Source organism: Bactrocera oleae, chromosome 3 (genome assembly GCF_042242935.1).
Source record: "Bactrocera oleae isolate idBacOlea1 chromosome 3, idBacOlea1, whole genome shotgun sequence".
Classification (NCBI taxonomy): Eukaryota; Metazoa; Arthropoda; class Insecta; order Diptera; family Tephritidae; genus Bactrocera; species Bactrocera oleae.
Genome location: NC_091537.1, coordinates 11,391,433 through 11,418,616, shown reverse-complemented (window position 1 = coordinate 11,418,616; position 27,184 = coordinate 11,391,433). Strand labels below are relative to the sequence as shown.

The 27,184-nt window shown below is 33.8% G+C and overlaps 2 protein-coding genes across 2 annotated transcripts; one reads left to right on the top strand and one right to left on the bottom strand.

The window, feature by feature from the left end:
- Positions 1 to 58: 58 nt before the first annotated feature.
- Positions 59 to 20,476, top strand: LOC106615283 (uncharacterized). The gene is made up of 4 exons (XM_014231433.3): positions 59 to 236; positions 12,644 to 13,169; positions 18,094 to 18,484; positions 18,577 to 20,476. Exons 2-4 carry the CDS (start codon positions 12,848 to 12,850, stop codon positions 18,746 to 18,748), a joined length of 885 nt encoding a protein of 294 aa, XP_014086908.2. The 5' UTR covers positions 59 to 236; positions 12,644 to 12,847; the 3' UTR covers positions 18,749 to 20,476.
- A 2,241-nt stretch (positions 20,477 to 22,717) lies between these two features.
- Positions 22,718 to 25,317, bottom strand: LOC106615258 (uncharacterized). Its single transcript, XM_014231397.3, has one exon. It carries the CDS (start codon positions 25,069 to 25,071, stop codon positions 22,834 to 22,836), a length of 2,238 nt encoding a protein of 745 aa, XP_014086872.2. The 5' UTR covers positions 25,072 to 25,317; the 3' UTR covers positions 22,718 to 22,833.
- Between the last annotated feature and the right edge of the window lie 1,867 nt (positions 25,318 to 27,184).

Genomic DNA, 27,184 nt, shown 5'->3' with positions numbered 1-27,184 from the left:
TCGGCAGTCACTTTATAAAAGGCGCATAAATAACGAAGCCGCAACACATTCGCTCAACAAGTGGCGCCAAAGCAGCAACCAACCGTTGAACGGCAACAAGCGTGTGAACGAAAACGTAACAGTAAAACAAACGTTAACTGTGGAAACGGAAGTGTACGTTAAAAAACGGCAACAAATAATCGTAAATGAATTAAAAGTCTAACGGCTCAAAATCTGAATTGTATTGGCAAAAAAAGGTGATTTATAAAAGAGGTGTTAGAGGTGTAGAGTATATATGAACTTAAGTAAATGTACAATTTGAGTGCTTAAAAAGAGTGAATTTGCAATATCTGAGTTTTGGTCGAAAAATTCCAAGAAAATTTGAAATATATTTTGACGTGTCATGACAAATAAAATTGTAGCATTCAGCTAAGTATTATATAATTTTGCTCAAAGGATACAATATTTATAAGACGCCTATAATATATAAAAAAGAAAGTTGGCTGCTGGTGAAAGACTGTTGTTGCGTCGGCTGTTATTGACAAGTGAGATTGCAACACGCTGTGTTATGAACTCTAAGGGCAAATAAGTCGACAATTGCATGTACATGCTCTCAAAACACAACGTCGAGTGCGTAGCTTTAAACCGCATTGTCTCCTTTTTTATTTAAAATTTTTTTTTTCAGTTTTTGTTATTTTTTGTGCTGAAAATATATGTATGCTGTAAATAAAGTGTTATTTTTATTACAGACATTATTATCAATCATTTTTTACAACTGCATTTGATTGCGAAACGTGGTGCATTGAACTGAAGTCCTACGAGTCAGTCAATTCGTCAGCATTTTTGCTTTTTATTTGCTGCTTTTCTGTGAATAACCGTCTACACGTAGTTAATTAGTATTTAAAAATGCAGTCGAGGTTGTTTTTTGCTTGATTTAGATAGATTAATTTTTCAACAGAACAATGGTTGCTATGTTGTTACAAAATTATTGCCAGCAGTATCTATATTTGTTACCGTTAATTAATAGGAACAAATAGTTTTTGAGCATAAGTTGTTATGAAAATTTTCCAGAAGTTATATAATATAAATATCCGCTGTTTTCATTTTTTTTTTGTTTTACTTTTATTCATTTGAATTTTGTATGTACTATTTATAGTTTTAGTTGCAAGAACTTTGGTTTCAAAAAATGTATAAACCATTTCACATGGCATTTTAGACAAAGGACTAGCTGTTCATAAGTATATATACATATGTATATGATATAAATTTTCCTATAAATAGAAAGGTATGATTTTTCGAGAATGTGGTTCAAAGGGCACAACCAATGTGAAATTTTTATACTCAATTCTTTTCTGATAGGTTGATGTTTTAAAATAACGTACTAGTATTTGAAATCGATATATCAAATAGTTTTTGAGTCACAGTGTTCTTAAGTGTAACTACGCAGTTCAATCAACTTCATCTGTTTATCTTTAAACCCGTTTTTCTCAAAACTATATTTTTTCAAATTCGCTTGAGTAATTCGAGCACAAATAATAATCACTATCGATATTTGTTGCATGTTTTGTATAAAAAAGCGAATTTTCGCAGGTCAAAGACGACCAAAATTTTGGGTAAAATTACAATTTTTTTAAATGCCGCCATTATGAATTTTCGTCTTACCATAGGACATTGTATTAACAATATCTTCTAGTACAGATTTGATTTGAGAGACAATTGAAACAGTAGTTTTGTTTTTTTTATTCCCAAATATCGCCATTTTTTGGACTGACACACTAAGTGTGCCTCTTGATCAAATTGAGTGTCCTATATGATAGCTAACGGCATAACCGCCTAAGTTCGTCTCCTGAGCCTCTTTTTCAACCAACCAGTGGTTAATAATTAATTTTTATCAATGTCTTACTGATTAATCAGTGAATTGCAGAGCCCTCTAATATAAAAAAAAACTATTGCTCACGAAATTTTAGACTCAAATATAAATGTTTTTCATATTAAACAATTTACGAGTTTTTTAATTATAAATAATATTTTCGGCACAAAAATTATTCAATATGTATATACAAAAAAAAATGTTTCCACTTTTTCTCAATTTCCGATCATTGTACTTGACTGTTTACAACAACATTATTGAAATACTCCAAAGTCGTTAATATTTAAGTTGATGCCTACATTTAGGCGCAAAATGAAATAAAAATTGATTTCGTAACTATACTGCTACTGTTATACGGACAGTTATAGTAGCAATAGTTTTCTGATTTACTAGTATTTAGGTTATTTAGATTTTATATGTATCCAAAGGATACAACTGCAAATATTTAGTTTTGAGTTAAAAGTTTTTAACTCGTGTTATTATCTTAAAAGAGATAGTCAATATTAAATTATTTGCTATAAAAATACATGAAAACAGTCCAAATTTGCCATTATGTTAGTAAAGACTAAATTTTCTTTGTAAAATCTCAATAAACAAATTAAAAATATCTCTAATTTATTCTTTACATCAGTTTTATTATTTATCATAATATATTATACTTTAGAATTTGATAAATTCTAAGATATTATATATGTATGCCTTTGTCTGAGCTTTTTCTTTTAATTATGAAGTACTATGTTTGTATTTCTTACCAAATTGCTAGTAGATTTTAAGATAATACTTTTCATTGCTTCGTCTTGCTCCGTGTTCATTACTTTACATCTTTTAACAGTTTTCTTATAACCTTCCAACGATTTCAAAAAAAAATTATTATATTATCCAAAGTCATTTGAAACTATTTCCCATCACGTCCCAGCTATTTTCTGATATTTTAAAGTTGTTTTTATCACTCTTCAATATTTGTATCTTTCTATCGAGAGACCAAATAATTGTACAAACAAATAGTCAATAAACTTAAACATAAGAAATATTTGCGGTTCTTACCTAAAATTTGTTTGGCACATATTTTACTTAACAGTATTTTTTACTTTTTGAAGACCAAATTCTTGGCAAAAATTTCGCTTTCGGGTTACTCTTCTTAATACTCTCCATATATACACTTGCCTTCTGATTATCATTTTAAAATTTAACGGAATTTATATACCATAAATACCAATGAAAAAACATTAAAATCAAGTGTTATTGGGTTCTTATAATAATAGTGGTAGCAACACATTTTATAAAACCAAAATATTTGTCATCATAAAAAATAATCACAATAAACATAAAAGTTAACAAAAAAAAAACCTTCTGCTCTGAGAACGGCGGTTAAATCACAAGTACAACCCTACCGCAACGCAAACACTTGACAACCACTGAGAGTTGCCTAGGCATCGTTTTTCTATTAAAACAAACTGTAATAAATTTATATTGTAGCGACAACAGCACAAACGAGTTGCATGCACTTCTAACGGTCAAGCACACTACAAACCGCTAGAGAGTTACGCTGCCAAGCAAAGGCTTGGCGAGCAGCTGAATTAAATTGTAAACACCGTCACTAGACCGTAAATTACATAGACTCAAAAATATGGAATATGAGTACAGTTAATAAACTACAAAGGAGTCGTAAAAGATATAGCCATATAGAAACGAAACAAAGACACGCATAGAACACATGTTCGCCACAAACACAATGAAACAAAAGGTTTCGAATGAATGATGAGTGCGTAAGGTAATGACAGAACGCATGCTCATTGAGCTGTGCTGTCCTGCAAAAACAAAATATATATTATATTGTATATAAAAAAAAAGCAAACGAATCATTCTGATAGCTGTGCGTCGGTGCGTATGAGTAACAGTAGCGTTGGCGATGGTTTGCTTACGCGCTTGTGTGTGCGTGTCATTGGCTATTCCTCACTTGTCACGCTTGTGTATATGTGCGTGCCGTTTAACACCTACACACAAATTTATGTATGTTTATGTTATGTGATGTAGTACAATTGGCTTTGCAAAACCTTTTAGGTCTTTCAGTCTACAACTCTAGTCGCTTGTCCGGCAATTATCGGTGTATACGTTGCTAAAAGTGAAGTGTGTATCATTCCTTTTAGTAGAAAAATAAAGTGAAGTGACACTCACGTCACATATAATATGTGCACACATCACAAATATAACTGTTATTCTTAATTTGACATATTCACTCATACCCAACAAGCCGTGAGGCATAATACTTATGTGAGCTCTGGTATTTGCGAGTAAGTGGACTCCCAAATAGCACGCACATTGTGACAGCCTAAAGAAATTAGAATTTAATTTCAAAATTTTTTTTTACTATAAATATATCTAAGTTTTATATTGTGCAATTTAGTTTTGAGCTATTCATAAATCATCATAATCAAATTATTGGTATAAGTGAAAGTAAGCAATTTATTTTTAATTTCTTTTTTCCATATTTTGAACTGCTTCCGTAAAGTATAGATACATATGGTATATGGTTTTAAGGTTAGCGTTTAACAATTATGTAAAGTTTTTGCACATTACCAATTAATGCATTTGAGGTTAGATTTGATAGCCTTTATTTTATTATATAGCAAAATGAATTCAAGGAATTCTAGCCTATAAAATGCAGTCAAAAATTTGCTCTTATGAAACGCTGATAAGATTTCTCATTGAAAATTTCGAGCTGAGTTTAATTTAAAATTTTTTGTTTGGAAGAATGGCTAATTAGAACCGTTTTAACCTCATTTTAGAAAGAATCTTGTTTCATATCAGCAAATTCATATTTCACGGAAAATCAAGCTTAAAGTTTGTGCGTATTAAACACTAAAACCAAACTTTCTCAATGAGAACTTACGGAAACTCTGTTTGTAAGTTGGACTCTTCTGTACGCCACAAATATTGAAACATTGAATTTGACAGCAGTTAAAAATCGTGTAAACAATTTTGCAGCTAAGCAAGATTATTTCATCACAACACTAAATAAAATGGTGTGTGAAATAAGTTAAGGGATTTTTTCAAAGGAAAGTTCCATATTTGTGAGAAATATTAAAGCTTTTTAATAATAGATAAACTCGATTTTATAAAATAGCGCTGATGCACTGGTGGAGTAAGTACCAAGCTCACAGACACAGTCAGCTGCAATATTACTCAACTTGCCCACAGTATCAAGTTTTGACGCGCCGAGATTAATATAAGCAATCTTAACAAGCGACTTCAGAAACCTATTTAAATCGTTGTGTATATAACTTTTACAAAGAAATTCTTTCTATTGCCATTCGCTAGCTTTTAAATGCATATTTTCTTTTTCGTGCCACTTTAACAGCCGCTACATAAGTTACTTTAAATTTACACGTTAAGCCGACCGATCTTGATTGAGCATTGCAAGCAGAAAGTTTTGCCAAGATTTATCCTAACAGTAAATAAGTTGTTGGCACAAATCCTTTTGCTATGTGGTTTTACTTTATAATCCCGATGTAATAACGAAAACTTTTCTACTAGCCTGGCGATGGTGGTTACAACACCACATTGATAGTCTAGTGGTGTTAATGCATTTTTTTATTTGCAAAACCTTTTTCTTTCATATTTTCAATAAGCCATACTCGCTTGGCCATCGCACTTGGCTATCTGCCAGCAGCAAGTTGAGTTGGGAGAATTTGATATTTTTGATTTGGGTCGCACATAATTGTGTTGTATTACTTGAAAAAAAAACTTAACACAACTCGATTTTACTTGGGCACTAACACGCACTCATAAACAATATTTTTAGTAAGATTTTAGAATGAATTAACTTCTTTCTTATGTTTGACACATTTTGGGTGCTAATTGCAAAAGTGGCTTACCATACGTAGCCAAATTTTTGTATTTATTAGTTAACATTTTATAATTAATTTTACTGGTATATACGAGTACATATACATTTATCAGCGTCCACTAGCGTTCCACAAATCATTAATCATACACAACAAAAGTATATTTTAATGTAGTTGCATATGTAAATGTAGTTTAAATGGCCAGTATTTCATGAAATCGACAATTTTGTGTTTTTAAAATTAAATACAAACTTGATATTTTCATTAACAGAGAGAATTGCCTTAACCATGAACTGAAAAAAAACATTAATGCAAAAACGGTGAAATATATCTGCACAAAGACTTGAAAGGGGCCACTCAAGCGTCCATCAACTTCGGACCGTTTAACAACCCTCTACTTAAATCTTGTATTACAAGCCATACCACAATTAACCCCAACAAATTACGTTTTTAATATTATTTAATAAACTTTAAGCGAATTACATTCTTAAAACTTTAATATACAATAATTTTACACACATACCTGCATTTCACAGAGTCATCCATGAGCGACATAAAAAAATTTACCCGTTCTGCAAGCTCCCCTTTTATAACCTGCACTTTCATTTTAGTGCATAAATGCATTAGCGTGCACTTCCTGCAGCCCTGCTTCTTTTCTTTGTACATTTTTAACGAACGCCCTGTCTTCACTGTGAAGCATAACTTTTCGCATGGCGGAAGTATCTCTTTAACGGCAATTAGCGATCTATTGAAATTCTTTTCTTGTTTTTCGTTTTTAAATTTTATGCAAGCGCGTAAAGGCAGGCAGGAAATATGTATATGTGCTTAAAACAAAGTTTTAAAGGTGACAACAAGCGTTGCAGCGACGAAAGTAACGCTCGCATATACACACAAGTATGTATGTAGAGCACTAACTGAGTGTCGCATGTCGATCTATTGTAAATGCATACTAGGAGATGACATACAACAAGTGAGTGAAATGACAAAAGCATATGGTATAAACAGCATATCACAGCGAAACTTACTTGAGCATGTGGACGAATAGTTTCGCTGCACATAACGATTGTTTGTAGGATCATAAAACAATAAAGAACGAAGACAAAATGTTTATAATGAAAGAAAAAATTGGTTTTAATGAAGGCATGGCAACACCCGACGCATAATTTGAGTAAAAAGAGTCATGCGATGAAATTTATGAAACTTTTAACATTTTTTGTAGAAGTCCGTTAAAAATTGTTAATTGAGTTGTTATAAAAAAGAAGCCGTATATACAGCTACTGAACCATCGAAAGTAAAAAATAAAATTGATTTTATAATCAGGATCGACTGTAACATTATTCTAAAGAATACGAAAACATTTTACATATATTTGAACCAATTTTTAAAGTGCTTTGTCGAACCATTTTTGACAGCTTCATTATACCCTAAACAGTGTTTATTAGTATGCTACGAAGTTTGTAACACGCCAAAGGAAAAGTCAGAGACCTTATAAAATACATACTATATCAACATCTTGAGCTGTGCTGATTTAGCCATGTCCCTCTGCCTGTCCATCTTGTATAATATATACGCAAATTAGGCCCTCAGTTTTTGAGTTATCGCTTTGAAATTTCGCACACGTTGTCTTCTCCCCAAAAAGCTGCTCATTTGTCGGAATTGCGGATATCGGATCCCTATAGCATATAGCTGTGATATAAACTGAACGATTGGAGTCAAATGCTTGTATGGAAAACTTTTTCATTTGAAGATATATCTTTAAGAAAAGCGACATAGACAATAATGCAATCTCCGCAGAAATTGTTCAGATCGGACAACTATCGCATATAGCTGTCATATAAACTAACTAAAATTGAAAATTTGGAAATAGTTCAAGCGCCAAAATATGCCTCGTTCTCACGATCTATCAGATATTGACTTTGCTATGACAGTTCCGAGACAATTCATTGTGCCAGCACCTGTAAAACTTTTGATGTGACTAAATGGTTCAACCACGTCGAATATGCTCATATAACACATAAAAATATTCTACCATTTCCACTCTCAATTTTGAAGATTTGAAGATGAGATTTTAGTTGAAATTTCAATTACACATTTTTCACTCTTTTAACATATTTAGTTCCCAAAACATCTCTTTTACACGTGTAATGTTGAATTACATCCAACGGAAACCCCTTTGCTAGTTCTTTCTAGTCACCGTCTTAATTATAAACAACGTTCAAGTCGAATTAAGGTTACATAATAAGCGAAAAAGATATGTTATGAAGATCTTAGTTTTGGTATATGATCGGTAAGTTTATATGACAGCTACTATATGCTATAGTGTTCTGGAGTTAATTCATGAAGACAGTTTGTATTGCGGCTATATTCTATGGTGTCTCGTTTTCGACAGTTGTGACAAATGGTTAGCTTCTTGGAGAGAAAACTGCGTATGCAAGTTTTCAGATCATTATCTCGAAAACTGAGCGACTATTCCGCGTATATCGGCACGTTGATCATTTATATGAATACTGTATACCCTATATCGTTTCCCTTTGGATTTTACAAACTTATATACATTAAAATATGCGTCAACATTAACACCACGTCACTGCCATCAATTTCGCAATGAAAAGTTGCCGAGGCAATACTTCCAGACTTTCGTCAAACTAATGAGCACGTTTTAACTGCCTTTTCATTTGCCTTCGTCACATTTGTAATGTCACAACAAATTTTTCTCCAAATAAATAATGAGTAAAGCAACAAGAATGGAAAGCAAAGCAATGAGCACACAAAAGACATACGCAAACCGACGAAATGCAATAAAAAGTCGAAAGAACTTGGTAGTGATTCTGTAAGTAAAATGAAAGAAGAAGCTCTAATGAAAATGAGAAATTGCATGGCAGCGCAGTCAATGCCAAAGTACCAACGCAACCGCTGAAATTAGCCGCCAACATTTTGTAACATAGCCGCTGAATAGTTCCGTCATAGCCAAGAGGCGAACACCACCTCGCTTTTGCCCCACTCTGGCAGCACACTTTTTATGCTTAAAATTATGCGCTGTCTTGCAATGCAACGCAGGCTGTGGGTGCTCGCTAGCACTCGGCACTGTGGGCGTACACAATGTGGGCGTAAACCCACATATTTGTCGTACATTTTCGTTTCCTTTAACATTTGCATATATGTATGTATTGTATGTACTTCCTTTCGGTTATTTGTGCGTTCTGACACAGCCACAAGAAAAAAAAATCGCAACTAAGTAGGAGCAGCATCCGAATAAGACATTACCAAGTGTTAATAAACGAACAAAAGGGTTTTCATAAACATAATAATTTAAATGTCGTTGACATTAGACGAACGGAACTATTTCAAGAACGGAAGTAATTGTTGGTTGATAACTCTTATTTACACGAAACTGCAGAGCATTATTTAAATATGCAGGCGGCAGAGAATAATATATAACAATGAAAACTTGGTTATTGCATTTTTGCAATCAAAACAAGGTGATAAAAAAGAACTGGTTAATAATGTTGCCCGTATCTTTAATAAGCTATCGTTCCATTAGAGTGCTGCACAGTGTTGAAAATGAATTCAAGATTTTTTTTAAATATAAGGTGATTATGAAAAATTCGAAAACTTTAAACAATTGTTTCGCAAAACAGTGCTTAGTCGCCATTATATCTAGCCAACGCTTCGCCCAATTCACTTAAATTTTTTGAGATATCGATCGAATATTTTGCACAAGACCTTTCCTCACCAAGAAGTACTAATTTGTTGGAATCCACCGCTCTAGCATATATCTGCCATACAAACTGATATATCTAAATCAAATCCTTGTATGAAAATATTTTTTATTTGACAAGACATCTTCATGAAATATGGCATAGATTATGGGGCAAAGCAAGGCTACAATCTATAGCTGCCATAAAAACTGTCTGGTCAAAATCAAGATAACACCCTTTTGTGCTATAAGAAAGCACCAATGAAGGGTATTTTATCTTCGGTGAAGCCAAAATTAAGGTGTTTTTTTTTGTTTTTCTTTGTGATAAGCCAATTAGCCTGCGTCATGGAAGTTATTCCTTAGGCCAATATATCACTAAGCACAGGTTAGAATTATACCACTGATTTCAATTCAAAAACACCTTAACCATTTTTAGTAAGAAAAGTCAAAATTAAATTAAGAAAATTCAGCATGAAGTCATCAAAAAGGTAATTTTATGGCTTTAACTTCTAATTAGCAAGATAATACCACCTTTATAGGCAGACAAACAAACAAACCTAATATTCTCTCAAGCATAAACGCCGAAATCACCAAACATTGATCAAAAGTAAACATTAACCAATTGTTGGCCTTACTGGGTAAACAATAACAATAGCAAAGTTGCTGATGAAGGAAAGAGCATAGCAGCGCAAAACGTAGCAATTGCCCACACAAATGAACGCAGGGTTGCAAAAAGCCACACAGTGTGTGTGCGTCCTCATATTCCCACACATATTTAAGTCCTTAATTGTTGGTTGTTAACTTGTTGTGTAAACATGTTAATTAAACTAAAACAATTACAGCTATGAACTTGACTTGCACAATGAAAACACCGCACATTTAGTGCCTCGGTTTGATTAGGAGAAGTTGGTACTTATTGCGATTGACCATTTGGTGTTGAGGGCGAATGTTTACACAAGCAGATAAAATATAAAGTGAGAATTGAAAAAAAAATTATAAACATCTATTTTTGTTTATATACCCACGTGTTGCAATAAAATAAATCTATAAATATAAATCAATTGTGAAGAGTGTAAGAATGTTGATTCTCATATCTGTTCTGTTCTTCTGTTCTTTCTATGTAGAGAAGGTTAAGGTTTAAATTAACTTTTATTTATGTTATATTCTTACAAAAATCAGTAATTTCAAACCTAAAATATAATTAAATATCTCAATATCTTATATTGAGACTTAAGCCGCATTCGATTCGAAGTTTCTCTACTTCTTTTAACAAATTTACATGTAAAAGCATTAACAAAGTTAGCAAATTGAATTCGAAATAAGAGAGTAAGCGGCTACCTCATTAAAGTGGTATAACCATTATCTACAATGCTACCAAATTTATGTTTTACATAATGTAAACCAGTTTTTCCACTGTGAATGGCTCAAATAACAAATTAGTCTTTATTATAAAAATAAAAAAAATGTGTATACTCTGAAAAGGGTATATTAAGTTTGCCATATTGTTTGTAACACTCAGAAAGAAACGTCGAAGACCCTATAAAGTATATATTATATAAATACAACTGATCAGCGTGACAAGCTGAGTCGCATTAGCCATGTCCGTCTATCTCTCTGTATGTATATACGCGAACTAGTCTCTCAGTTTATGAGATATCGATCTAAAATTTTCACACATTCTTTCTCTTCAGGAACTTGCTCATTTGTTGGAAACAGCGATATCGGATCACTATAAGATATAGCTGTCATACAAACTGAACAATCAAAATCACATCCTTGTAGGGACCACTTTCTTATTTGACAAGATATCTTCACGAAACCTGGCATATATTATTTCCTAAGTTAGAACCACAATTTTTAAACAAATACATGAGATCGATTCACTGAAGCATATAACCACCACATATTCGATCGATTAAAATCAAGTAAAACATCTTCAAAAGAGATTTATTTTCTTATTTTTTCCTTAGTAAAAATTATTGAATATCTTAATATCTTATATTGAGACTAAATAATCCATATTCGCATGGTTTTTCATATTATCGCAATTTATCTTTTATATTCAAAGATATATTATGCCAAGCCAATGGCTGGCAATAAAAGCTTATTTGGCAATCGCGGCCAAGATTATTACAATCAAAAGTTTTATATTACAAAGATTTGCCTAAGATTTATTTAAAACATTTTTATTAACAATAAAGATCATCAATTAAGACGACTAAGTTCTGCTTAGCACACCGACCAATTATAAATTCTAAATACAAAATACACGCCAACGCTTAAACTAATACATCCAAAGCCGCACAAGGGACAACAAAGCAAATTATAAATTATTAGCCTCTTCCTTTTATCACACTGTGAGCAAAAACAAAGAGTATTTTACCGTAAAATTAACCGCAAACACAGTCAGAAGACCATGAACCCTACCGCAGGCACGATGTACATATTTATGTATAGATTTATATATGTACTTATACTTATACATACATATGTATATATGTGTGTCTACAGCCCGCTTAGCAACATCCTCTTGCCTTAGGCATTAGACGCATTGGCAAGTAAACACACCTTTTCGCACTTCAACAAAACAGTCTCTCGTTTCCGGCCCATTTATATTAATTACCATGACAACAATTTCGACTAGCAAATGCGCATTTGCCGAGAGGTGCCAAAGGGTTCAGTCGTACGAGTGCTAAAAGACTAACGAGTCGTTCGTAGACTGACAGAATAACTTTGTGACCACTTAGATAGAGGCCCTAACAATCTTCCTTCGAAGCTATTGAATTGGTTGAAAGGCAGAAGAACAATGCACATGTCATACACAAAAACAGCAAAAAACAACTTTGACATGCTTATTTGTGAGAGCAAAACGACAGGCGGCCGAAAGCACGTTGTCAATAGCAGTCACCAGTTGCTTCTTTTATAACCACGAAATTAGTTAAGAAAATGTACGAGTTTAAGAAAGCAAATAGCGACAATAATACACATACACACATGCATACATGCATATATAATATTTGTATGTGTTCACTTTGACCTACACAAGCAAAAACAGCCACAATGACGCACAGCCAAGCAATGTGTGTTAAGCGACTTCTCGCCTGGCTCCTGTCAATAGCGGCATCTTTTTGTTCACTGTTTACATATGTACTTGTGCGTGTGGGTGTTTGTGTGTAATTTCACGCGTATAATCGCGCTTCAAGGCAGACAAAATGTTAATTACCATTATAAATTCTTACTGACAATTTTCAGGACACACTTTCAACTTACCGACATCGGCAAGAATAACCACAGTAACAGTAACAGCAACAGCAACCACACAGTCGCAATAACAATTTGCACATCAACACTAATCCTTGACTGAAACCGAGGACGCAACGTTTGAAGGCAAGACAAGTCGTGTATATATAAAAATAAATAAAAGCCTCACAGCGATCTCAACCTAAAGCCACACAAATGCAGCATAACGCGTTCCACATGTACGCCTTGCCCGCAGCTATTTTGCTGCTAGGAAACTGTTGGTATGCATACGCATATGTCGCCTTGCCAGCAGCGGCCGCAGCAGCAGCCGGAGCCGGAGCATCGGACGCCGGCGCAACAGACACGAAGACGTATGCCAAGCATATGGCAGAATTAATGACCGGCACATATCCTGATAGAGCGGCTGCTTCATCGGCGGGTTATTTGAATGATGTAGCCGGAAGTATCGCTGTACTACCTCCGCACCAACTGCTGAATGAGCCTAACGGACGTGCTGCGGTCTACGATCCGGGTGATGGTAAGTTAAAGCAGAATAGAATAGAAGAAAATAAGTAAACAAGATATATGCCCGTATAATAAAATGTGTCAAGGTTATCTTCTTGATGCTGCCGTGTTCAATTGCTAATGTTATAGAAAGAAACGCTTCTGGCACGTGTTCCATCGGAAATAAAAATTTCACTGAACAATAATTGAAATATATACGAATTTTACTGAACTGTATATTTTAGAGAACTTAACGGAAAAATAATCTGATAAAATATAACTCGCAAGCGCGGATTTGGACAACTTGCCGACAAATAAGCAGTTATAAAATTCTGACTTTAATAGCTCAAAATATTTTAAACTTAGATTAACCAAGAGATAAAATAAATATTTGTAAAATACGAAGCGTTCAAAAAATAAAAGAAAGCTTTCAATCCTGTAAACAAAATCTTCTCCTCATTTCGTTCATGACGTCACGAAACAATGTATTTTTCTGTCAAATATACTTCAAAAAAGTAACGAGACGAAACTGTCATTATCTCTATTTTGATAAATAAATTTGATAAATAACTTTTTTCTTTAAATAGCCCAGCCTTTGCTGCTAGCATACTGATCAGCATGACGAGCTGAGTCCATTACGCCATATCTACTTGTATATGTCTGTCCGTATACTAGCGAAGTAGCCCCTCAATTTTTTAGATATCGATATACCTAGAATTTTGCACAAGTCCTCTTCTCCCTAAAAAGCTACTCATTTGTCCGAACCGCCGATATCGGACCATTATAAGATATAGCTGCCATACAAGACAAGATATCTTTACGAAATTCAGCATGAATTATTATCTAAGACAATAATGTAATATCCGAAGAAATTGTTCAGATCAAATCACTATAGCATATAGCAGCCTAGCTGCCGTACAAAGTTTATATGAGGAATATTTTGTATTTGGGAAGGGTATACTAGCTGCAATGTAACCGACGTTAACGTTTTTATTTTTTTTTTTTTATCAAGCCCACGTATATCTTGAAATATTTATGTTGTATTTATAGGCCTTCAGGCAAAAATATGTGTGTGTAATTGATACTTGATATGCTTGCCTTTATCCAAAGAACTATTTTTAAACACAACTTCGAAATAAATGAATAGTTACAGGTTTAATTTTTATTATTATTTGTTTTTTATTTGTATTTTCAAATATGACGGGTATTTAATTTCACAAAAGCACTTGAAGGACATAAGAAACTCATATGGTTGATTTTCAGTTGTTATATAATAATTGAAGTAGAATATAACAAGTTATATACGCATAACTTAATTGTGGTATTATAAATGTACTTCGAAAATCACTCACTCAAAAAATTGGAGTACTAAATTGAATTGTGAAGCTATGTTAAGGGTTTTATTAGAAAGGATTTGCCTTCATTTCAATAACATTACATAATTTATTATTTTGAGAAAAAAATTTTATACCAAATTTATACTCATATAAAAAGATATGGAAGCGTATAGATCTAAGTACATAATAAATTCACAGTCAAAAGATTTACAAGTGGTTTATCAATTGGGTATAAGCACTTTGCTGCACTGCGAGGATAAACGTTTGTTATGGCCTTGAAATGTTAGCTTAGTCTAAGGCTTCTTCGAACAAATTGCGGTCCTTAAACAGCTTGCTTCCCAAATAAACTTATTAATTTGATGCAAAATATATAGAACAGGGTAAATAATTTCTGAAAACAAAAGAAATCATAGTAGGATAAAACACATCGGAAACGAAAGAAAAAATAACAAACATTAAAGCAAAAATAATTTACGGGCGATCTGAGGTTGGGAAAAGGAAGGAGAGGAGCGTGATTGAATTGTTAAATGTTAAAAACGATTTATCTCAACTTTAAGGATCTATAACTTTTGTGTATGGACTTTTTTTACATAACCCGAAAATTAATGAAAAAAATTCAAATAACCACGTTTTTGGGTTTGTTATTTTTATCTTGTACAAAAAATTTTTTTCTTTCACGAGATTTAAATCTTAAATCTTCTTTAGAATCAAAAAACACCAATTTTCAATTAAAAAATCTCAAGTCTAAATTTCAAATTTATTAAAAAAGTCAGAAGGTTTTATGTTTGTTGCAATCTCTACTTTCTGATGCTATGAAAAAATATATATGTGCATTACTATGGTAAATTTGCTGAGGAATTAAAAATAAAACTTCAACGTTGCGAAACTTCTTTTTTTTCAGCTGCTACTTACTACGAAATAATAGGTAAACGAAATAAAAACCAGTTTTGCACTAATCTAATACTAGCTAAGAACGCTATTAAAGTTATTTTACTTATACTCATAAAATTATACAAAAATAAGGAATACTATAATACCTTCAGGTGCTTCCCACTAACAAAATATAAATATACAACCATATTTTCCATAATCTGTTTAATATTTCACGAACATATCGAAATCGATAACACAATGACTCGAGAAATAGCAAGCACAAAGCACTATATATATGGTCATATATAATATATTGGGGTGGGTAAAAAAAAAATGTTTTTGTTTCGTGTGCTGAAAAAGAAGGAAGATATGAATTTGTCTATCTAATAATAAGAAAAAAATAGAAAACCGGTAGGTGGAGGACATTCCCGTTATAATTAAGAGCTCATACTTGGGAGGTCTCTATTAAATACATTTTCAGAGTACGAAGCGTAAAAAAGCATTCGTATATACAATATATAAGTTGATTTTTATTTCATCTTTTGTAGTTCAAACCGTTCTTATTTTACTAACTAAGCGCAGAATTTATAATTCTAACCGGTTAGTGGTGGTTAATTTATACAACGTACCTCTACAAAAAGTAGTCTAACGGAGTCAAATCACACAAGCTCGGTGGCCAATAGAGGACCTTTTTCGCGACATAATTCGACCAAAAACAACACGTCCCAATAAAGGGATGATTTCACACGCTTTTTGGCTCGTTTACTTTTTTTTTTTTTTTGTGGAACGATTTACCACTTGTATATTGACTAGGGGAGCCAAAAACTTTCAAATCGTCCAGTTGCTCCATCTTCAGTTTTGGAAAAGCCTTCTTGCACACCATTCCCCGCATTAAGATGAGGAGCTCGGAGTATCTTCAAGATATTTTCACAAACCAAATACTACAAATTTTTTTTTATTTTCGTAAGGCTATATATAGGCATAAGAATGATACTATATATGTATATGAATATGATATCTTAAAATCATAGCATTCAGAACAACTTTATTAAATTATGCTTAAATTGAGATTAAATTACGAGTTTAAAGAATACAAGCATTTTTCGCCTAAAAATATCGTAGCATTCAGAACCAATTAAAAATAAAACATTGCAAGTAAAAATTTAATTCATACCATTCGTTTAACTGCTCATAGTTATCAATTTTGCTAACAAAAAATCTAATTTGTAAACTGCAGTTTTTAAAAATATTTCAAAGCAACAAAAACTCAATTTATAGAACAATAACCTCCATCAGATTTTGTATATTTTGCAATTCCGCTTTCACCAAAGATATTTTTACGTACTGGCTATAAATATATACATATGTTATATGCGTAGATTGAAAGGCCAGCATAATCTATTGTTAAGGTTAAGTAAAATGTGTAAACAACAGTTGCCGAACCGCCGGGTAGGCTGTGACTGCAGCTGCGTTTGACGTAAATGAAGTTAAACGACTAGTAAACCTACAATAAAAAGCCCTATACATGTTCGTATGTACATAAGTATATGTGTGTACCAGCAAATTTTATCATGCATGGATTTATATAGCATAGTTACAGGCGTTCATATGAATATCGCAGCCCTGCACTTGCCTCCTAAACACGATTCACTTACGCAAAATGCAGGGATTTGTTGCATAACTGTTAGATGCGCACTTTATAGATGCAAAAAAAAACAGTTTGATGGCGTTTACAGAAACTTTTTCGTTTCGAAAAAAATATTGGATATTTTGTAATTTAGTATTTTCATTATATATTAGCTTCATTTAATTACTATTTTTATGAGACATATTTTCTTTTAATTTCATTTAAAAGTTTTTAATTGATTTTTTAATTCATTTGCCGTATATCATTTGAATATTTTTTTACAACATTTGTTTTAATAAATTTAAGCCTGAAGGAAATATCCTCTTAATTGTATAATTAGGAATATTATTGCAAGCCCAGCATTGCTTTCACAGCTCATGCACTTACACAAACAGACATGTGTTGTCTATTTTAAGCTCAAATCAACAGTTACAGAAATAACCGTATGGCAAAAATCAACCAATTTCAATTTCCGCTTCACTGCTGCCAATTATTTCTTGAGCACTTTCACGCATGCTGATCACACACACATGCAATTGCACATGCACGAATATTGTAAATACTCGTATGTGACTACAATACCTAAACGTAATGTCAGCATGAGCTCGTTCAGATATAAGTTTTGCTTTTTTGACACCAATGTATATACCCTTGAATGCCATAAGCCTTTTCCACATACCACGGCCACTTTCTGACCATTGATTGACCGCTAAATGACAGCGTAATGGCCATAGCAGACAAGCTAGATTGAAGAGAGAGCCGGTAGGATTACTTGCCGCATTATGAGTATTTCAGAGTGTGGCAAACATTGTATATATATACAATATAATATGTATATTTGTATAAAATATATGTATACAAGTGTTTAGCTAAATATGTGTTTATTTATAACATATTCTGTTTTGTTTAGCATTTTTAAAGAGAGTATTTAAGAAGAGTAGAGTGTTTGTTTAAACGCTAAGCAGCAGAATCTGCCATAAAGTACAGACAAAACAACCGCAAGGTTTTCAGAATACAATCTCAAGACTTTTCAAAATTAAATCTTTTTTATATATAATATAATATATTATATCCCTCATAAAATTTTCTTAACCACACACTCTCTCCTTATACAATAACAGAGCTACTCCGCGCTTTGAACGCCGAAACTGCCATCAATGGCCAAGAACTCGGCACACTACCCGAAGAACCTGATTACGCTGATACTGTGTTTAACGAACTGGAAGTGGCAAACAAATATGAAATGTTACATAAATTGGAGAAAGATTTGCGCGCGGAACAGGAAATCGTTACAAAATCAGCTTTGTTAATGAATATGCTCGAGGATCCGAATATGCAAACGCTGCCGGTCATTTATGTTGAGGAGGAGGACGATGACGAACCATCTGACGAAATTGCCGAATTGAACAGTAATAATGTGGCATATCGCTTAGGCGGCATGGGGGCTGGTGTGGCAAAGCGCTCGCGCTACTACCGTCGCTATCCTTGGAAGCGGCACAATAGGAATCGCAGGTGAGAAAGAGCGAAATAGCAATTGAGAAATTAGCGTGAAAATTAAGTTGTTATTTACGCATTTCTTGTCCATTTCTGCTTTATCTTTTTAGCACTTACGAGCCAGAATTGCGTTATGCTTGCACGCCCACCAAAGAGGACGTCTTCAAGCTGCTAATGAACCTGCATGAAAATCGCAAAGGCAATCACAGTAAAACTGTAAACTTCTGCAATCGTAAGCGTCCAGCCAAAGCCATTTTCACCAACATACGTTTTCTGGGTTAAACTGGACGGCGATGCGGTTGAACAAATATCTTTAATGAGGCAACGGAATAATACGAACTACAAATATTTTAAATCGATGCTGACGTGAAAACGAAAACAAAATGTGGAGGAAGCAATTATGAATATATTGTGTTTGCACGGAACTTGGCTGGAAGCAATTGTTTACAAAAATTAGCATAGCTTTTTAACATAATTCCCAATCAAAAGTCTATATGTATATTTAAATTGAAGTAAAGTAAATTCAGTAAACACAAAAAAACTAAAAAAAAATTGTAAAATATACATACAAATTTATTTGGAGAAACAAAAGAATTGTAGGCCCTTAAGCAGCTATAGATTGTAGAGTTCTAGTGTAACAGTTTTTTGGAGTTAAACATTTACAAAAGTATATATATAATATATAAACAGTATTTTAAATAGTTAACGTAAAAGTGGCAGCTAAACACAGCATTGTTAGCATCAAATATTTTATTCACAAAATTATAGCTGTAAATGCAGCACACATATGTATGTATATAATAAATAATTTTTGGAAAAAATAATAATATTAGTATTTTGAAAGCTCTGATTATAAATACAGTAAAACCCAAGGCACTTTGAACGGTTAACAGCAGCATGTATTTTGTACTTGCTTTTGGTCTGTAGCATGTCAAAACTTTACAATGTCTTGCGTGCAATTTTAACCTTTTAGAAACCAAAGCAAATGAAAACAATCAAAATTATAACACAGCTGCTACGAACTCTTTGTAAAAACATAATAATTTTGCAACGTAATTTGCAATTCAAAATATTAATAAATTAATTAGTTAATTAAAAATGTTAATATGATAACAAACAATTTCGAAAAAATATATGTAAAATGCATAAATAAATATCGATAATATTAGCGTATGTCTTAGTTGTACGCAAAGCAAACTGAATTTAATTTTAGCAAACTTGTTAATGACTATGAAATGGCAACCGCAAAGAAATTATTACCCCACATACATATACGAATATGCAACATTGCACTCAAAACTTGTGTAGTTGCGAACAGTATCATATCAATTAAATTTTTCTCCTTAAAACCTAGCGTAATCGTTGACAATTGGATTTATGCACATACTATTTAAAAATGTATTGAAATCGCAGGCATATGCTGGTGTATATAATGTCAAGTACTATAATATATATGTATGTATGATAACTAATTGCAAGTTAAATAAAAAATACAAACCCTTAAGCGCACGAAAGGATGTAATTTAATTTTAAATTTAATTCGAACTTGTACATACCTTGATACTATTTACTAAACACTACCACAAATAGATACATACGCATATATACATAGCCAAATATTTTCGTTTAATTGTATGTAGTTGTGGCTCTGGTTTGTTTACTTGTGCACATATACTTATGCACACAAATGTAAGTATATATATAAGTCTGTATATACACTAAAAATTTCATCACTAGTTATTTTCAAATGCAAAAATTAAATATACGTTACAAATATACATACGTATAAGAGCACTATTGTTCGACCAAAGCATGAGTTGTTCCTCTAAAAAATACACAAAGAAAATATACTATATAAATACAATAGCAAATATGAATTTGTATGCATGTACATAAAAAGCATGAAAAGTTATTATGTAAGACACATGTATTATTAAAATAATAAAACTAATAACTAATATAATATTAATAAACGGGACTAATGACTCTTATTAGTCCGTCGAAACTCAATGTTGAACGCTTTATTAAGAGCTGAAGGTTGGGTAAGGGGGATATTTTTATGAGGTCTAGATATAAGAAGATTAAATATTACCTACCGTGAGCTTATAGATAAAGAATATATAAGAAAATAATGTTATTAACAGCAACTTCTTTTCATTTACATTTTTCACTACTTTGATAGGCGTGTTATTTCATAGCTCAGGAGCAGCTTAACACTAGAACAACGAACCGGTCAAAATTATCGGTTGCATATTTATTTATACCATTTCCTCTTTATTTCTATTTAATATTTTACAATAATGTCATGATTTTTATTAAATTTATGTATTGAATAATTTTCAGAGAAAGAGACCTATTTGAAATAGGTATATGGTAAATATTCGTAGTTCTAGTGTTAAGAAAAGTGCAAGCCTTCAATATAATTTTTCATAAATCTGTTCAGTGAATCAAGCACAAATCTCGAGCTCGTTCTTATGAGTGAACTCACTGTGAGCTGTCTGCAGGCAAGACCTGACATTGAAATTTATACTTTATTTCTAACCTTTAAAATTCGCTACACAAAATCTTCGTAGAATTTATCAAAAATTTATAAGATTTTGTGGAAGCACTCTGCACAGAAAGCACAACCTAAATTTGGTCCGTGGTGTCATGATTGGAAGTACAGCACCAGTGTCTGTCCAACAATAAAGAAATGTTTGCATGTACCCCCCTAATGTACGTCTACCAAATTTCTCATAAACTGAAAGCTCAAGGTGTGTGACAATATAGAGGAGATTGGCAAAGTAACAAGCAAATATTTAAGCGGTTACCGTTATCTATCTACGAAAACAGCTCGTATGGAATGTAGCATCAATCGGACAATTAGTTCATGAGATATTTGGTACCGAACATTTACCTGATTAGAGTTATTCTCCGTATATCAAATCAATAAAAACGCTGGCAATATTGCCTCGAATTGGCTTCGCGTTCAAGAAAATGTTTGCCAAATATTTCGTAGAATAGTGTTAACTAATGAAACCGAGTTCTGCTAAAAAAAATTATTTTTCTATTAGATACAAGTAATAATAAAAGTAATTGTTATCCGTTTAAAGACAAAATCATGCCATTGTTGGATACGGCTTTCCATAATTAGCGCCAATATCGTAAAATTGTTAAAAAAAATATTTACAAGTATATATATGTGTGGCAGACAATAGCAATAATATTATATATGTAGCATCCTAGCAGTGAAAAGTAGTAGTTGTACATTATATAATACCTGTTATAAACATCAAGCCTAATAGTTCAGTCGACTGCTTTTTTCCTGGCAGATAACTGGCATTTCTTAATATGGTTAGAAATTTGCTAGTCTCATACTAATTCAAAATATAAAAAAATACCGTTACAAAACCGCGCTTCAAAAAGTCGTAAAACTCTTGAAAAATGAAAATAAAATTTGTTAATTAGAAATATTTTTTTATAGGTGCAAGTAAGGCAATTTTTAAACCAGTTCATTTATAGTCCGAAAATATTAGTTGATGACTAGTATTTTTCAGACCAGTTTCATATATTGCTGCAGGCAACTTATGAGTGACGTGTCTCATATATTTAATTTTGTATGAAAAAACATATGTAAATGTGTCACAATGCTATAAAGTCAAGGTGTTCTTAGCACACACGCACTTTTTAATCTTGTTATGATTCGTCTTCTAATTTTCCACAAAAACATTGCAACACACTCTCACAAAAGCGAACATACATACATATATATGTTTGTAAACAAAATAATGTCATAAAGTCAACGAGTTAACGAATAGGTATGTCATATATGCAAACTAACATGTTGCACCAAATTTAAGTGCACAAACAAATGTGAAGTGATGTGAGTTCGAGCGTTCGCAATGAAAGATCATCTTTGAAGGTGTGGCAAAGAGAGTAAAGAGATAATTAGTACATGACACCATTTTCACTTTCGTTTGCGGTGATATACATACATACCTGCATAAAAATTTTGAATTGGATATTCACATATACAACGGTACTCACATATACCACACATTTTTGGAAGTATGTTTCAAAAAGTATAAACAACTATTTTAGCTACACAATCGCTCGTTTATATATAAATCTCTGTTTAGGTGTTTATGCGAGCACAGCTGATGCTTAAGCTCTTTTATCTGATACCAGCACCACTGGCATATTTCACACATTGGTGCGATAACAAAACAGCAGCAACAAAGAAAACTTTAAAAGACAAACACTTTGGAGGTCTACATTTATTTTGAGCTCGAGCAGCTCGGCATTTTATTTCGTTTATCTTACACACATGTGTACACAGCATAATCTCTTTATTGCATAAGAATTCGTGTATCAATCTCGGTATCTCCTTAACCGAAAACGTTGCTGAACCAGCTGCGCAACGGTGCATAACAAGTGGGCTTGGTTATCCACAATCTATCCACGGTCAAGCGTAGCGCATCCATTGTCGAGTAACTGCAACGGTCGCGCACCACTGCTGACGGCGTTACTCCGTTGCGATCCACATCGTCCGGCTCATCGTTAGCACGTAAACGACCAAACGCCTCGTCGCCGTCAAAGTAATAGTATTCTTTGCGCGTCGAATTAGTTTCGACCACGGTCATTGGTTGGTTTGTGCTCGCCGCCGCCGCAATCGAGCTCGAAGTGCGCGCATGGCGATACAGCGGTACTGGTGGCACACCAAACGGTGGGAATGGGCTTGGCATGCCGGCGTATGGCTGCTGTGTTGCCGGTGGCCAAAATTGTGGCTGTTGAGTCGTCAAGAAGGGATTAACGTTTGAAGTTTGTAGTGGATGATATGGTATCTGGTCAGGTGGTAAGTGCGTTTGTGGTTGTTGCGCAAAGTAGGATGGCTGCGGATAGGCGGGCAATTGATGTCGGTTAAATGTGGTTTGATGTACGGGATTATGTACATTTGGGTGGTTTATAGCGTTCAGTTGACCGACGCTAACTTGCCCTTGTGTAACGCCTGGGCGTGAGACAGTTGTCGGTGTATCATGTGCCGGCCGTTGCGGTTGTACAAAGGCGGTGTCTTGGCATTCCTCTTGGTAGATCTCAAGCAAGAAACCACTCGACGATAAGCCCGAATAGCCCATACGCATGCGTATCTGTTTAGCGCCTAAACCCCAAGGACTTGTGTAAATATAGCCGGTGCGACAACCGCAAAAGCGTTCGCCATTGATTTCGATAAAGTCTTCGGTGCAGACATCTCTACTTGTACTAATGGCCACATTGATATTCCCCTGCGTTGTGCCAGTGCCCACATAAGTTTGACCAAAGTCGAAAAATTTGAATTCTATGCGTAGACGACATATGTTATCCGCATTTTTTTCCAAGCCGAATTGGCAATCACGTTGCTGCGTTGGCAAAAGTGATGTGAATGCAGTGCGCGGAAAGCCCGGGCTGGAGAGATAAAAGCGCTTCTGATGAAAGTATGATGTGCAGCAATGCTGTGTGGATGCCGTTGTAACAACTGCTTGAGTATTATCAAATAGTGCACTGTCATCCTGTAAGGTTGGCGGTTGCATAGCACCAAAAGGAGCACCACCGAACGGTGCGTTATGTGGTGGCAGCGCGGTAGGTTGCAAACCAGCTAATTGAGCGCCAGGCAACGCTGCACCGAAAAATTGTTGACGCGGTTGCGGCTCGTTCCCCGACTTAACTAACGATTTGGTTTTCAATATCTGCTCTTGTTCTTCTCCTAGTGGCTTACTTTGCGCGCCCAACTGCCAATCACTTACATATTGATCAGAGCTCACAGGCGTCTGCACATTATTACTTCTATAACCTAAGGCTGGGTATTGTGGATATGTCGGATATGGACTCAAATATACTTGCTCGGGCTTGCAAGGCTTAATGCCTTCGTTAAGTTTATTGTATTGTGAATTTAGCTGCGGCCCGTATAAATTACCAAAGGCGGGCGGTGGCGGCGCTGGTAAGTTCCAACCGAATAACGGAGGTGTTGGGTACGGTATATGCTGTGCTACTTGTGTCCAATTACGAAATAATTGCGGCACTATGGCCTGCGGTGGTTGGAAATTGGACGAAGGTGCTAAAATCTCTTCGGTATCCTCGTCATTCGTATCGAGGTTTTCGCGTAAATAATCCTCGCGCTCGCATGCCAAGCGAGTGATCAACAATTTAAAGCCACGCGCAGTCGTCCATGGCGAGCTGTCCGAAAAGAAACGCAGCCGCAGTATACCGCCCGGTGTGTGATACTTTTTTATGCCAATTACTTGACCGCACAGCAGATCCATATCATCGCCATCATTCTCCACACCAATAGCTAAGTAGTCGTTTGTGCAATTCGCCGACGATTCAAGATGAAAATCTAAGAATTGTATATGGAACTTTGTTGGACAACGGTAAGGCGAGCGTATCACGTAATCCCAACAGGCACTTATCGGATAATTATTTGGATAATTCGGTGACTCCACAACGCTCTGTCGTGTCTTGTAAACACCCGATAGGCTGCACTGCGGCAACTCATCATGCGTCGCGCCACTGACTAGACAGCTTAAACCGAGTAGAAGTATTAAGCGCTGCGCGCCAAGGATGCGTTGTGATTTCCCTAAGTCCAAAATCATTTTTAATTTATGATTGGAAAACTGGCAACCGAACACATAAGCTAACGTCGCGGAAATTGAACCGTTTTGAATGCGAACCCGGTCGCAACTGAAGCGACAAGTGATATTGTGGCGTGTAATTGCCGGCAACCAAACTCATCTCAAAAACTGATTTTCGCCTAAACTTTAAAGCAAACACCGGCGCTTAAACGCTTGAGTTGTACTCTGTCGAACTATCGACCACTAACATATACGCATGTACGAGCTATTGTGTGTGTGTAAGCAGAATAGCAAAAGGTGCGAAACGCCGCTTAAAACTAAATGTTTGATCTTTTCACAACAAAATACAAATGACAAATACACAAAAATTTACTTTAAACAATTTGTTCGTTTGTTTTACTTCAGCGCTCTTTCTTCATATATTTTTTCTATTTTTATTTTTACGATTTTCTTTGAAAGCACAACAAAAGCGCTCTTTTATTCCAGCATAGTTTTGGCGTACTCATATTCAGAAATACAATTAAAAGTAAAATACAACAACATCAACTACAACAACTGTAATGTCAACAAGTGGAATGAGTTGAATGCTCACACCTCTGCCTAAGCTATTGTTTCCGGTCAATTAGACTGACTCGCATATTTACACACCAAATCGCAGATATTTTACATACATACAAGTATATACATATATAGCAACATCTTTAAATACATTCTTGCCATGGAGTGCAATTTTTGCAAAATATGCGAACTGTAAATAAGCTTTCGTTTAAGAGAGACATATATAGTCAATTAGAAATAAGTCATTTGAAATTCAAAGTTTTGAGGTTAAAAAACTCAGTGATTCGGTAGATATCGCTTGTTCTACCAGACTTTTAACACAGTCTTCGATTTGTAAAAGCAGTTAAATTCCAAGTGGAAACTTAGTCTAGTTTTCTGTCAAGTGAAGTTAGCCGCGATTTTATAGAGAATGCCACTCAGCACATTAGGACCATATGCCTAATATGCAAGTTTGACGGTATATACAATAATTTGTCAAACTGACAAGTTGAAGCATATTACTAAACTTGTGTATATTATTGAAATATTATGTCAACTAAAACTAGAACTTTAGTAAAAAAGCTTTTTAAGCAGCAGCACTCTGTAAATTTAAAGTACAATACATATCTTTTAGGAATTTATATCTTACGCAGCTTTTCTTATGAAGGAAAGTGTCGCATTTAGTGCTACCATGTTTGCAACGAAGTTTGTAACAGCCATAAGGAAAGCACGGATACCCCACAAAGTATTAATATAATATATACAAATGATCAGCGTACCGAGCTGTGTCAACTAAGCTGTACCCGTCTGTCGGTTTGTCCGCCTTACGTATATACGCGAATTAACGATTTTCCTGTTTTTTTTTTGCATTTTAGAAAGCTTTTGTACAGAAAAAGGTTATAACAATATTAGATGTCATTGAATAAATATTATGAAGCAGATATAGAGATATGTTCTTGTTTGGAAAACTAAATGAGTTTATTTTATTCCAAATAAGTTTTTAAAATTTTATACCGTACTAAAATGTCATATGTCAAATGCCTGTGCAATTTATTTACATACAATAATAAAAAAGTAGTGTAATTATAAAAAATAATTTTTTGTCATTTAAATCATGCAATGTTTTCTGTTGTTCTTGTTTGCTCAGCTGTCTCAAAGGGTTATAAATTATTCATTCCATTTTTACAGAAATTTATTTACAATATTTTATTTCTAATCAATTAATATTTTTTCAGTTGCAAGCTCTTACAAACAAAAGCTACCTGCTAAAACCTTATAGGAATTCCATAAATTTTTATACTCCTGCAACATGTTGCTACAAAGTATAATAGTTTTGTTCACCTAATGGTTGTTTGTATCACCAAAAAATAATCGAGATAGATATGGAGTTATATACTTATATAACGCCATTAATCGAAAACCCATAAAATGTCATAACAAAACATTTAAGTAAGATATAAATCTGTAATTTGGTACAGAGAATTGCAGTAGTATGGGGCACCTGTGATATAAAAATTAAAAAAAAAGTTTTATGTAAATATCTCCTAAACCACTAAATCTACAATAACCAAATTAGCTAAAGACAAAACTATGAGAA

Excerpts from the sequence above, each read along its gene's own strand:
- LOC106615283 (XM_014231433.3), top strand. The coding sequence starts at position 12,848 with ATGCAGCATAACGCGTTCCACATGTACGCCTTGCCCGCAGCTATTTTG. Across the intron at positions 13,170-18,093 it reads GGTCTACGATCCGGGTGATG|AGCTACTCCGCGCTTTGAAC; the intron begins GTAAGTTAAAGC and ends ATACAATAACAG. Across the intron at positions 18,485-18,576 it reads CGGCACAATAGGAATCGCAG|CACTTACGAGCCAGAATTGC; the intron begins GTGAGAAAGAGC and ends TTATCTTTTTAG.
- LOC106615258 (XM_014231397.3), bottom strand. The coding sequence starts at position 25,071 with ATGATTTTGGACTTAGGGAAATCACAACGCATCCTTGGCGCGCAGCGC.